Source organism: Catharus ustulatus, chromosome 9, assembly GCF_009819885.2.
Source record: "Catharus ustulatus isolate bCatUst1 chromosome 9, bCatUst1.pri.v2, whole genome shotgun sequence".
Lineage (NCBI taxonomy): Eukaryota > Metazoa > Chordata > Aves > Passeriformes > Turdidae > Catharus > Catharus ustulatus.
Window position 1 is genome coordinate 18107613 of NC_046229.1, and position 14969 is coordinate 18122581.

Genomic DNA, 14969 nt, shown 5'->3' on the forward strand with positions numbered 1-14969 from the left:
CTGCCTATGCAGGGGGTTTGCAATAAGGTGATCTTCAGAGTCTTTCCGGCCCAAGCCATTCAATGATTCTACATAGTGAATTTGTAGTAAATTGCTGCTCTGATCTGCAGTATTTGCTGCAGTTGAATTTTTAACTACATCTGCAGTGTATCATTGACCACTTTTTTACTGTTTTGCTCTTCATTATTTCTGATTTGGTAATACTGAAAAGTCATTAGGAAAGAAACCTATTTACTACAGTAGTAGTTTTTCTGTGTCTGTAATCAGTAGAACAAGATGCTTTGCACAGAGTGTAGAATTAACACAGTGTTTAAAATGCTGCTGTTAAAATGGGTTCCCACAGTATTTCTTTATTAAGGTAGAAGGATGTTTTCAGTATCTCCTTTGGAATAAAGTGTCAGAAGGGTAAGCAGTGCAAAAGAGGCTTAAAGAAGGAATTAAAAGGGAGGTAGTGGATGAACAAGAGTTGAAAAAAATTAGAAGAATAAAAATTCCTGAGAAATTATGAGAGGGGGAAACTGGCAAAGATGCTTCTGTTTCAGTCACAGAATCATGGAATGGGTAAGGTTGGAAGTGGGTCATCCAGTCCAACTTCCCTGCTCAGGCAGGGTCATTCCAGAGCACACTGCCCAGGATTGCATTGTGACAGTTCTGGAATATCTCCAGTGAGAGACTCCACACCCTGTGGGTGATCTGTTCCAGTACTCACCCTCACAGTGAAGAGGTTCTTCCTCGTGTTCAGGTGGAGCTTCTGTGCATCAGTGTCTGCCCATTGCCTCTTGTGCTATTGCTGGGCAGCAACCAGCAGAGCTGAAACCACCCTGTGACCTCCCTTGACACACTCACAGACCCTGATGAGGTGCTCTCAGTCATCTCTGGGCTGAGCAGCCCCAGCTCCCTCAGCCGTTCTTGGGGAGATGCTGCAATCCCCTCTTCATGTCTGCTGTCCTCTGCCAGACCAGTGCAGGAGCTCCCTGTGTGTCCTGTACTGAGGAGCCCAGAACTGGGCACAGCACTTCGGATGTGCCTCACTGGCTCTGAGCAGAGGGGCAGGATCACCTCCCTTGACCACTCACAGTGCTCTTCCTGGCATTGTCCTTGTTGGCACTGCTGGCTCATGGACAGCTTGTTGTCCACCAGGACCCAGGTCCTTCTCTGCAGAGCTGCTCTCCAGGAGCTCAGCCCAACCTGTGCTGGTGCCTGGGGTTGTTGCTCCCCGGGAGCAGGACCCTGCATTTGCCTCTGTGAAATTCAGGTGATTCTTCCCTGCCCCTCTCTGCAGCCTGTGGAGCCCTCCTGAAGGGCTGCACAGCTCCTGCCAGCTTTGTGTCCTCAGCAAACTGCTCAGGAGGCATCTGCCCCTTCCTGCAAGTCACTGAGAAATAAGCTGAAAATACTGGGCCCAGGTTTGAACTTCAAGGTCCAGTAAGAGATAGAAAGTACTGCGATTTGGTGCTTGTTCATCTGTACCATTCAGATCCCCACTGGGTTTTAGAGTGAATACCCTTCTATATTTAGTCAGGAAGGAAGTTATGGAAGAAGGTAGGCTTCTGCTGAAGAGCCTTTTAATTTCTGCATTGACTACTCATTTGACTCTCAAAAATAAATTGTCTCTCAAAAACGAAATCGATGTGGTCTGGTGTTACTATTGTCAGTGTGACCCCATTGTTCATGTTTATTTTTGTCATGAATGTGAGTACTATTCATCTTACTTCAGAAGTACTGGCACTGATAATGCTATAAATTTGCTTGCTTTCAGTGTGGAGCTCCTGAAGTGATGCAGAATGTATTTATGGACCCCACTGTCTTTTTAATATTCTGGATCACAGAAACAGTATGAGAAATAAGTTGTTATGAGTCTGGACTTTTACATGTTTTGGGATGAATGAGGAACCTAGCTATAACAGTTCAAAAGTATGGGTTTTCTTTTCAGAACTCTGTAGTTTGTACTTAGCTTTTGTGTGTGCAACCTCAGTGTCCAAATATGATAGTATAGGGTTGTTTTACCTTTGTGAAATCGCAACTTTTTAAATGGAAGTGCATATGCTTATAGTTAAATGACATCACTCTTCTTATTTCTTTTGTAATTTAATGGAAAATATCTTGTTAACCAGGGGAAACAGTATGTGTTTTTGTACAATTTGATTTATCAGAGGAAGTACATTTCTACTAGAAATAAAGGTTTTATGAATAATGTTATTCTTGCAATGCAGGTTATGATTCTGAAGTCTGTGGTCAAAGATAGGAGGACTTCTCTGTGTATTTCTAGGGTCATAGCTTAAAAACTGTGAGAGAAACTTGATACATGGCACAGTTGTGTTACATTTTAATGTTATCTGAATCACAAAATCTTGAAAAATTCCACTGTTTTGAAGGTGCCAGTAATAACATCTGGTTTTGGTTTGAATTCTTTATTCAGTTATGTTAATGTTACTACAAATTTTGCTTCAAAAACAATGAGTACAGTAGATTCCATTGCAAATAATGAACGTGGCGGATGGTGTTGGTTTTCATTTTGTTTTGGGTTTTTGGATTTGGGTGTTGTTTTGTTGTTTCTGGGTTTTGTGTGTGTGTTTGGTTTTTTTTCTGTCAGGGTATTTGTGTCTGGAAATAATGTTCCAAAGAATAGAGGAAAGCTCGAATTTACTGCCATGTTAATTTCTTGTTAAGTGTCTTGATCTGGTTTTATAATCAAGTTTGGAAGGTATTTACTGTTGTTAGCAAGATATCTGTGAAAGATGTGGCTTCGATAGTCTTTCTCTTGAACACTGAAGTTTATTCACAGGTGATACTGAAAAGGGAAGTTCACTTTACGGTAGGACTTGTTCGTTGAGTTGACAAAACAAACAGCATATGGCAAATCGGTTAACAGCCTTCGAGTTCTGTAACTGTTTGTGTAACTGGTCCTGTGATCTCTGGTTTTCTGAAGTACTGAACAGTTTCTACTCCCTTTTAGTGGGGAGTGTGCTCAGAACAGTCCATGGTGATTAGCTCTGTTAGTATTTGCAGCCCTTCCTACACCATAAAAGGCTAATGATTTAATTCAATAAAATTGAAGGGCTGATCAAAATACCACTGTATAGGTATCTTACTCAGAGTGGTTCAGAAGAGCAAATATTTGTTTACAAGCTATGTAGGTATAGTTGTATCTTTTGAATATCAACAGCAACAAATGTAAGGTTTATGCCTTTGTCTTCAGTATGTCTGGAAGCTGAAAATAACACTAGGAAATACCTTCTCATATTCTAGCTGCATTCACTATAGCTTCCTACATGTAGAGAGTAGTTGAGACAGTTCATCAGAGCTATGCTGAATGAGGAGGTTTTGTCTGCTGAGAGCCAAAAGATTCATGTTACAAGAATTCCTGTACCTAGTTCTTGTAGATTTACTGGGTATTGTAATTACACCTATTGTGTAATTAACTAGAAGTTAAGAGCAGGATATATTTGTTATATTCGTGGGCTGTAAGTTTTATGAGTTCTTTGTTCACTCCAGTTGCTGTGTAGAAATAGTGCCATGAAATGTGGTTTTTTTAGGGAACTGTTGACAGGAGTTTAAGATTCTAAATAATATACACCTTCATTAAATACATATGAGGAAAGTTTTAGGGAATATACCATGGATATACCTTGTTCTCTATGTTGAAATGAAGTTCTACTGGTGATACTCAGTGCCTGGATTCTGTATAGGTATTTTTACACTATATTTGTCCTAATTGTTAGAATCATAAACAATATGATTCAGCCCATACCAGATAGGTTCTCCTTTTTTCTGATTGTTCTGTTGAGATAAAACCTAAAGGTGGATCTTTTCAGTGTGAAACACACTAAATTCACTTGTTTGCCTGGATTTTCTCCATCATACTTGTTAAACAGTTTATAATTTTTAAGTCAGTTGAAAATGGTATCCTACAGTCTACTTAACAGCTGAGCAGATAAATACAAGGAAGTGATATTTGGATGAGAGGGAAGTTGCCGCTCTCCCTTCTTTTTCTCCTCCCCCATCTGGCAGAAAGTACTTCCTTATTTTAAATTTGTATCAGGCATCTTGGCTTTTTAAGGCATTCAGAGCTGTGACCCTGTTACAATTCTCAACTGTAACAAAATCTATAGAATAGCCTCTAAGTAATATGCAAACAAAGTTATTTTTCATGTCACATTTCAGTGCAGGAAAACTCACTAAATAGTGCAGTATAAGCTGGGTCTCATGGTATTGCAGCTGGACATGATGTAATCAAATTTGTACAGAGTTGTGTGTGCACAGGCAGAGCTGGTGGATCTTGTTTTCTGAATTTGTGATGTAGGGCATCTAGGTGTTCTGTAATATTCCATGTGCAAACCTTTTCTCTTTTCCCTATTGCCTCACTTTGTAACACTGAGATTACTCCCCTCTTGTCTTGAGCACACTGTTCACTCCCTTGGTGTATGGAGGAAAAAAGCAGTGCATACTCTACTTGTTAGATGCTATGACGGACTGGCCAGAGCAGGAATTTAACTCTTCCCTGAAGAAGTAGGTGAGATCCCTTTCTTGTTTCTACAAGTTTTGAAAAAACAGATCCTCCAGAATGCGAAATTAGATTAAGTCACATGTGTGAGAACTGGGGAGTGTCAGAATTGCTGCTCAGTCAGTCTCCTGTGGATGCATTTTTAGTAATATTGTGGAAATACATGTAGTTGGTGGAGAGGCATTTAAAAGTTTTGAAAGGTTTCAGTAGTAGTTTCAGCAAGGGTTCTTTAGTCATACAATAAAACATTCACCTTGCACATAGCGTGACAAGTCACGTAATAATATTTTGTAACTAAAGAACTAAATGATTGTTTACACGATTTTTCAAAAATAGAAGTCTTGCATCAGTATTTTCCAATCCAGATAATTTGTTCTTGCAGATTTTCTGTAGGCTACCATTAATCATGCAGTAAATGTGCTGGTTTTGCGCAGAACTTCTGCTTCACATGAGGCCTCACGTGGCTGTTGGTCATACAACAAATTCAGTATTCTGCTACTTCATTGATATATAGCCTCACTGCTTTATAATCTGTTACTCTAGCATTAGATAGGATTTTCTCCAGATATTTCTTACAATGAGCAACAACATCTCTAAGCATTGTACAAACAGTAGTAGCATTTTTTTACTGTGATGCATGATATCACACTTACTTCATTTAGGGTTAAACATAGTCTTCCTGTCTCCTATTTCAAGTGACATAACCAGGACTAAAATGTACTTAGGCCTCAGTCAGTTTATTAACAACCTTCAACCATTCCCACAAGACTCAGGAAATGCCTGTTTTCTGGCTTGTCTATGGTGAAAATAAGATTTCTTGGTGTTTAAGGGAATGGACATAATTATATCCTTTGTATATACAAGGCAAGTGTAATACTGCCCCTGTGTTAAGATGGCAACTATTTTAATCCAATAATGCTCGAAAATATGTGGTTTGTGATCTGCTATTGTCTTGGATAGAGACGTTTGAAAATGGTCTGTTTTAAGTTAGTGTGGGAATTTAGCTTAAAATAGAGTGTTTCAGAATTAAGCTTTGGTACTAGTGCAGATAAGACTCAAGTATTCTAACAATCTCTATTAAGAACATATGTGAAAAAAATCTGACTAAGTTTCTTTTAAAAAATTCTTGCCAATTAAAAGTTGAAATTAAGGGGATGATTGAAAACTGAGTGAGTGGGTTCTGATCCAGTTTGCGAAGCGGGATTTCCTGGTCTGTATTTTATGTATGCTTGTGTTCTGGTAGATATTTCCTATGAATGTGTGTGTGTTTGTATTTTTCTCAAGTGGTGGTGGTGGTAAAGGAATCCATTCTGACTGTTTGGGACACAGTGCTTAGCTCCTTATGGGTGAAGGTGTTAGAGCTGGGACACACCCACAGTGAAGAACCTGTTCATGGACAAGCTCAGTGTGATGAGACTGTGCTGGGCAGCAGAGAGGAAGGGAGACCTGGAATTGTGTTCTGGCTTCTACACAGTGTTGGTAGAACTTTCTGAGTAGGAGCAAGTGTTGTGTTCAGGGAATAGCCCTCTGTGCAGTGTGTGGAAGGTTGTGAGCCTGCTGTGAAACTGCAGAGTGGGGTCATCTGAGTGAAGAAGAGAGCAGGCCTGTAGGTACTGCAAGGAAATGACATTTTCTTTACTTAAGTTTGCATCATGATACGGTGAGGTAAATATACTGTTCTAGTTCTTATGAATGTGGCCATCTGTTAACTGAAGAATTCTGGAGATTATTCGTTAACAGGGCAAGTAGGAGTGGTTGTTGAGATACCCTCTGCTGCAGTGTGTTCTTTTCCTTTCTTAACATTGGTTTTCAGTGTCCCAGCTGTGAACTTTTTCAATCAGTTTGCTCTGCTGGTAGGAAACTATTGCTGGTGAAGCCTAATGATTAGTCCAACTTGTCCATTCAGTGGCCTGGGTGAACTGGAGAGCACAGCCGTAATCTCCAGTGTTCTTCAGCTGATCTGCAAATCTCTAGAAGCAGAACTTGATTCTTTTGTAATTATGACTGCTCATTTCAAAAGCAGTACAAATATTTCCACACATGTTCTGTCTGTGGCAGATTCCTGCTCTTTCCTGGAAACTAAATGTGTCACACCTGGGAATTTGTTAGGTCTCAAACAAGACATCCCCTCCTGCCAGACCTCACTTTCATCTAGAGTTTCCAAAGCAGTTCCTTAGCTGCTGGTCTGAAGACATCTTTATGGACAAAAACAGTCTTTGTCTTTCTCTTCCTCTATTGCAGCTGTCCATTTTTAGCTTTGCTTTAGAAAGCTGACTTGCTGTATACATTATCTTCCAGCGTGGCCAGACCTCCAGTGGTTCAGTACTTTTTTGAGGTTTTTTGCTCACTTTATCATGCAAATGTTTCTCTAATCATAGAACTTGACTTTTTAAAATTAAAGTTGACAGTGATACTGCTTTTTGAAATTATATGCAAAAGCTTAACAGGCAAGTAGACTTTTCATCCTGTGCTGATGCAATGAATTTATTAGTTCTTTATTTCTCATAGCAAAGTAGTCTTTTGTCCAGCTAAAAGTGATTTTTAAATTCCTAGTGTTTTCCTTTTGCATATTAAACACTGTAAATTTCTAGCAGTTTCTCTCTTAAATTTTCAAGCTACAACATAGTGTACTTTTAATACCAGTGTCTTAATTTTTGCAAGCAAAGTACCTCCATGTCCTGAAGGTCAACCTACAAACTGTGTTCAGAAATTCTTTTTAGGAATTAGTCTTCTTTGATGTTTCAATAAGACTAGCAGATTTTCCTGTATACGTGCCTGTACAGTCTGTAGTGAACTTACGTTGTGATATGAAATTAAAATGTGAAGTATTGTTTAATTTATGTATATGGAAGTGTAACTTTTTTTCTCATCTTAATCTGAGTGCCTCTGCTTTATTTCCAGTTTCACTATGGCTTTTGATGTTGCTGCCCTGAACCTTCTAATTGATATTAATCTTTTAGTCTATAAAATACTTAGCCTTTAAGTTTGCTCACATCACATTTTTTCCTCTCTCTTAACTGTAATACCTAGATTGTTTACAGAGCGAAATGAGGTATAATTTGCAGATTAGTCTGGAGCTACAATCCAGAACTTGTAGAAAGCAGAAAAACTAAACACTCTGTTTTGTTCTTGATATAGAAATAGCTCTTTGTTAGTTTTTAGATGTGAAGCTAACAGGGTGTTTTGAAAAGATAAAGTACTGTTTAGCTGGAAGCAGCTTTTGTCTGCCTGTTAGGAAGAAGCACATTGTAGTTGCAAGGAAAGAAGAAAGACCAAACCAAATTGATAATTATGAAAACAAACAGGCAGGAATACAGAGAAATGATAATCAGTTCAGACAGTAAAATAAAAGAGCTATTATCCTAAGATAGAAAAGGAAGCAGGAATGCATAGAGACAGAAGTAGAAAGCAAAAACAGACAGTGAAGAGGTATCCACAAAGAGAAACTGAAATGTATTGTCAAAAGTTAGATGAGTGTAACATGCTCTAATTAAAATACAGTTTTATAATTAACTTGTCCTGAAGACAAATAGAGAAAGGTATGATATATTATGCTGGTAACTTCTCATTAATATATTAATGGATGGGTATGGTTCCCATAACTTTTAATGTAGTGCACCTAGTAGTTCTTAGTACAAATACTGCAAGTTTTTTTTTTTTTTGTTGTTTTGTTTTTTGAAATAAAGAAATTTACTTGGAGATACCTCCAAGTAAAACAGTGAATCATTTGAAGGCCTTGATCATTATCTAAAAATAAAAGAAAATAAAACCCAAGTTGCATAATGTTTCGTAATTCAGCTATTTAGTAAGAGTTTTACAAAATCTTAATATGTTAAATAGTCTATAATGTTTTGTAACTTAAAGATTTAACTTCTCAAACAGGGTTGGATGTTATGAAGCAGTCTTTTTCTCTTCTGCAGTGCTGCTCATGCAGGAAAGAAAAGACATGCAGAATTTAATGTGTCATTTAAATTTATCCATAATTCAGGTTCATTTGATAAACCCTCATGGGCATTAATTGAGTAAACAAGAACTGCTAAGATTGGTATTAAGTTATCTAATCACCCACATTTTCTCACTTGGCTTTCTGTGGACTTGTGTGGTTAAGTAAGTCACGGCTATTCATAAGATGATAATGAAATACAACATTTATATCCATAAATGCACTGGGGCTTTTTTGATGCCAAGTGTTTTGAATTTTTTTTTCCCTGAACCAAGGCCTGATTGCTGGTTTTCTGTGCTCTGAACACTGGCATAGTACATATTTCCTTATACCAGCCTGCATAAGGGTTAGGAATGTAGAGTGCAAAAGACAGGACTGAGTTTTTAATCTTCCACTCACCCACTTGGAAGTTTAGACTGGCTGTCCAGCCTGGAGAACAAAGAATTGGGAAAAAAACCTCATCTGAGCCAATGCTTCAAAAGTGCAATTAAGATCACTTGGTAACTGCAAACTAAAATTGTGGTCAGATGAAAGTATGGAAGTAATGATGAACAGTTGAGTCAATAGGGAGTAAAGTGATTGTAGAATAATTAATGCAAAGTATCCCCATTTCAAATAAAATGTTTTATTAAGTAGATATTGCAGATGTAATTAATTGAGATAGGTTTCTGAAACTTGTAAGTCAATGTACTTCAATGTTTAATGTGATTCTTAAAACTTTCAGCTGTATTGTCTGGAGGTCAGTGAAATGGGAAACTAATTTGAAGGCAATTCGATGTTAATGCAGTTAGCTAATTTACATATTGTAAAGGAATAAATTCGTGAAACAGAAGGACTTTTTTACAGAATGACACCACAATCCTAGCTTTAAATGCAAGTAGAATTGCCTTCTGAAGTTGATGAAAGCTGGGAACATCCCCTTTTGAAAATCTCAGTCTTGTTTAATGCCTTTTATTTGAAACTCCCACACTAGTCCAGTGTCTGGAGTGGTAGCTTTGGGAAGACTAAACGTCCAGTATTTGTGCTGTAAGCATGTTCATCCCTCTGAAGAGATATCCCATGTTTTCCTTTTTATTGGTTCTTGAGGCTTGTTTGAGAAAAAACAAGTGTCATTAAGAGGAGGAGAGCAAATCTCGAGTTTAACCCAGGAGAGTCTGTTTTGTCTTGGGTGCAGGTTTGGGTCAGGTTTGCTCTTGGCTTTGATGCTTCAGCTGCTGTTTATGTAAATATCTTTGCTAGTGTCTGCAAATGTGTGATAGGTTTAGAACTGCAGACCTGGAGCGTTTATAGCATTTGATCTGTGGTTCCAGTAAATAATCTGGAAGTAGAATTTCGGTGGGTGACATTTGTTTTGGAATAGTCTGTTTTGACCTACTACAAACTTCTTGTCAAGTGTCAGATTTGTTTGTTTGTAGTGGAGAGGCTTTGGACTGCATTCCACTTTTGAGGGGGCAGTTTCTGTGTAGGGCCACCATCCATTAGCTGACCTTAATCGCTTTAATAATAGTCAGCTGCAGTTTTAATAAAGTTCTTTACAAAAATTGTCTGCTCAGCTGCCAAGGAGTGTGGGCAGTTACTAGAAAAGCGGCAATATATATATATTTGCTTGGAAATATTGTTGAGAACATACTTCACTATCAGGGTATAGATAACCAGATATTGTAGGATGTGATTTTTTTTTTTTTAATAACCTTTTGCTGATCTCTAGTTGATGCAGTTTTCATATTTCTTATAAAGGAGCTAGCACAGTGATATATTTATTTTAAATTACAGACCTAAATTTTGTTGGAACTATTTGGTCTATTTTCTTGTTTATATAACAGTGCCTGATTTTTTGACCATTTTTTTTTTCCATTGAAGAAATCACTTGTATCTTGGTGCATTAATTTGACTTCCTTTTTAACAGTCTGGAAGATTTGCTGTTTGCTGGTACAAAAAGGAAACTTTCTGCTTAATCGAGGCCCAGATCTCAAATGTGAGCTTCTGGAATAGAATTGAAAAATAATTGAGGAAATTTGTGACTCCCCTCTGGAAGCCTTTCTGAAAAGGCCAATCCTTTTTGCTTATTCATTGATCTTGCCTTTATCTTTTGCTCATTATCACAGTGGTTTTACAGAACAGTGTAAGGTGATTCTTGTGACTGCAGACTTTCATTCACTGGTTTATTGTTTAGAGAGAATTTGAAAACTTGTGAAACTTGTGGGATAATCCAACAAAACTGTCTTTGCACAGAACATACTGTTTCTAGAATCAGGTGAAGAAGAGGAATTGAGGGGGGAAGAAAGAAATTTTTGTCATGTGATCAGTGATTAAATCCTTGTACTAAAGTGTGATAGCTTGTTAAATGTAATTTTCATATTAACAGCAGATCTTGAAGGAAGTTTGAGCAGTGGAGTTCTTTTTTGTTTCAACAAAATATTTGGAAAGCCACTGTCTCTGGTTGCATGTTTGGAAACATAAGTAATGTGGTGTTCCCTAATGCTAATGAAACCTTAGCAGCAAATGAGAGCTTTGTGGTCTAAAGAGCTTAAGTAGGACAGCAAAGGCTTTGTTCTGCTGTGTGCTGAAGGAAGTCAGTTCTTTTTAATGGTATTAGGTATTGACTTCATGCCAGAAGCATTTTTACAGACTACTTTTGGATGCTAGGTTAATTTTGTAAGAGTAATTACACAAATGAGTGGAGTATAAAAAAGAAAGGCTTCTTGAGGTTGATGTATTTGTATGCATATTTGCAAATGTGGTTTGACGCCGCAACCTGGTAATTGTCTCCCTATTCCCACACTCAAACAATGCATGTGCAGCTTCTCTAAAAGCAGTAGCAGAAATGTCACTTTATTTGCCATATTTTGAGTGGAAATGTCCAGTTGGTGCAATGAATAATGTGAGATCCAGGCCGTGGTTTCCCAAATACATTGAAACCTTGTCTTTAGTCCCTCTCCCATCTCTTGGCTGTGTCTGTGGTTCTGTGGTGACACGTCAGGGAAAGTGGTTGTGATTTGGGTGGAGAGAGTGGTGCAGAGGCTGGTGGTAGAACAGGATGGATGCTTTTGGGTGGCAGTACCTGCATGCCATTGGGCTGAAGTGTTCCAGGCACCAGTGGCTGTGCTTGTTACTCCCTGCTGTAGGATCCTGGGACCTGCAAGGCAACATTTGACAGCAGCCTTCATCTTGTTACGTTATTTTTCTTTTCCTTGGTTCTATAGTTGTGTTCACCTGCTATCTCTTTAAGTGAATGCGTGTTCCTTGAGTCTTAGGCCTTGCAGTGTTTTATGGAATTTTTTTTGATTTAGCTGTAGATCATCCTACTGCATGTTGAAATTGGACTTAAATTGCTAATGCTAGAAGTCTACATTGTTCATTAGGTTCAGGCAAGCTACTGAGTCTGCAAGAGATAGCCTCTGATAAACAGCCTTCAGAGCATTTTTTTGTGTAAGTTAATTAAACTTCGAACTTAATTGCTTCCTTAGCTTTTTTTCTTTTTCTGCTCTTTATTTTTTAAGTTTACTGTGAAGTGTATTTGGATTCAACCTCTACAGGACACAGACGTCGATGTTTCAGTTACTTGTCTTTTTGGATTACTTAATAACCGCTAATTTTAAATGCTATTTTAAGCTGAAAATCCTTGATTTTTCACTGTGGTAGATTATTGTAGCATAAAATGCAAGTATGTGTTAGACTAAAAATGTTGGCTAGGTATTTTGTACCTTTGTTTTCTCCTACCTAATTCTTAAACCCCATATTTCCACTTGCTTTTTGACGTGTATCTTCCACCTGTTGATCAGTAAGAGTGCAGTGAAAGATTTGTTTTGAAGATGGTTTAATGTATTAAAAATTCCCCAACTTTTTTTTTTAAATGTAGTTTATTTTTGACTGTTTCTCCTTTTTGTTTTGTGCCTTTACTTTGCTATAACTTTCATAATTACTAAGGACACATTTGCTTTCTTAGGACGCTCCTCTTAGAGCTGATCATGAGCTGTGTATATAGTTTTGATTTAATAAATATTTTTGATATGCAGACTACACCCAATTTAGTCATGCTGCTAAAATTCGTTATTTTTCTTTCAGTGGGTAATCCTAAGAGTGAAAGTAATTTTTTTTTTTATCCAATGAGATTAGAACTTGTGTTTCAAAGCTGATGAAGATGCCAGGCATCTCTTCTGTGAGCTGTCTCATATTTATCAAATAGCGATCTTTGGTTGTGTCTGTTACCTTGGTGGAAAAGATTCACTTTTGAAATGGAGGGGTTTGAGGGGAAAGACAGACAGATTTGCATTTTGAAAGTGATGAAAGACTGCTTACAGCTTAGCATGTAATTATTTAGAGCTGTTTTTACAAAAAAAAAAAAGGTTCATCTGTTCCTGCACATGAAACTTACTGTTCTGGTATATGGCTGATACATTTATATACACATTTGACTGATTTATAACTTGAATGACTTCTACCCAAGTAGCAACATTCCCTTAAAGCACAGCTTATAAATAAATGATGTGTAAATCTGGTGCTGCCATGATTCTTAACTAATTCTGGGCAATTTTTTTTTTCCTTTTGTTTTTAAAGGATCAGTTTGATAACTTGGACAAGCATACACAATGGGGCATTGACTTCTTGGAGAAATACGCCAAATTTGTAAAAGAAAGGATAGAAATCGAGCAAAACTATGCAAAACAACTGAGGTAAATTTGTTTTTTTGTTTGTAAGAGGATCTTGAAAGTTACTTAAAACCACTGTATCACTTGGTGAGCAAGTATGAAATGTCATGATTAATGAATGTTTTTCATTTACAGAGTGCATTACATCACTAGCTGTTTTCACGACAGACCAGTCCAAAACAGAAAATTATCTTTGGGTGTGCACTTGCTTTCTTGTTTTTACCTTCTCTCCCATTCTTTCCTCCCAGCCACCCTTGAGATCTTTGAAATAAAAAGATTTAAGGCTAAAAATTAAAGATTCAAAACAAGGAAAACCATAGTAATTTTTTTGTACTGACTATCAGGATGTTTGCTGTAAAGTGTGTTATCTGTATCTACACTTGAGTGTGTTTGCCTCTGTTACTAATTAATTTCTCATGTTGAACTGGCAAGAGCTGCACTACATTGTACTAAGAAATCTGATTAAAATAATTGAATAGAACTTGAGAAAACAACAAGACCTTCCTGTCCTTGAAGCACACCCTGTCCATAGCAGGTCCTGTCCCTTTGGGTGAGACTCTAACCCAGACCTCTGTTCTATAGCTGCCAAGTGAAACATCTTTTAGGTCCAATAGGAATTTCCATTCAGGGGTCATACAAGAAGAGCAGCAGCCATGAAATGACTGCTTCAGGATAAAGTTATTTCTTCAGAATAAAGTAGGTTGATTTTTACCAACAGTGTACTCGGTGCTTGAAGATAAAAATTTAAGACATTTCTGTGAACTTGGCCTTCACTGTCATTTTTACTGTCTTGAATTCCTTTGGGGGATTCAGCTGAAGTTGCTGCCTTCCCTTGGCAGACTAAAACTGATAGCAACTTCTCTTCTGTGGTTTCTTCCATCATCTCATCATTTGCAAACCAGATTGTCACTAGATAGAGAGCTGAGAAATCCTTCCTCGTTAATACAGTAATGAGGTTCACAGCTGAGGATATGGATGTTCTCCATCTGGGCTGCTCATTTTCTTTTTGATTTCTTTATCAGTTTCTTTGGATCCTTTTAGTTTCTTGTATATATTCACCTAATGTAATAATCCACTGTTTTACTGGCGGATTTTTTTTCTTAGAAGGAAGAAAATAAATACCACTTTTCCAAAGCTGGTATAGAAGAACTTGAGGAGGTAAAGAAAAGTTGGAACCAGCAGTTTGCAGCTCTGTTTTGAATTGTTTTAAGTTGTCTGTCAAAAAACAGAAATGTGTTTTATTTCCATAGATCTCTTTCAAGATATTTTCCTTATTATTAATTAATCATTATCCTATATGTAATATTCCTAATATTAACAAATACCATTTTGCTTAATTGTATTTAAAGGTTTATTCCACAACTAACAAGATGAGACACCACATTACTATTTCAGGATTTGACTAGAAATAGGAAATGTTCTCTGTTCAGCCTTTTACTCTGGGTAAAACTATTGATTTTTCTTGAAGTGTCTTTCAAAAATGTAAGAGTTCTGTGGAATACCCCTTCTGTGAGATGGCTGGAGTGACTGTCCCTGTGCAGTAAGTATGGCAGTTCTGGCAAGCACAGATCTTGCTGCACACATGGTATACAGTGCATGCATGCACTTTCTGCCTGCTTCCCACAAGGGTCTGGACAGCACACACATCACAGGGTGACTGATTTCCTGCCAGTAGACCAGTTCATGAAGCTACTCTTTGATATTCTTGCTTATTTATTTTTTGGAGGAGACTTGATTGTTTAGTAATAAACTGTCTCGTGATAACAACTTGATTCCAGCCATCATTCCTCCTGAGGACACTCACTGTTTTTTATTATGTAGAATGGTTATGAGGCCAGGGGGGTTTGAGATCAAGCAAAACTGTCACCTTCAG

General features: G+C 37.6%; 1 protein-coding gene across 5 annotated transcripts in view; it reads left to right on the top strand.

Annotated features, from left to right (window-relative positions):
• The window catches only part of FNBP1L (formin binding protein 1 like), a 57223-nt gene that overhangs the window by 15811 nt on the left and 26443 nt on the right, over positions 1–14969 (top strand). For all 5 annotated transcript variants that reach the window (XM_033067149.1, XM_033067150.1, XM_033067151.1 and 2 more), the window contains exon 2: positions 13005–13120. In XM_033067149.1, the coding sequence (XP_032923040.1) occupies positions 13005–13120 (116 nt within the window). The remainder of the gene's footprint in view (positions 1–13004; positions 13121–14969) is intronic.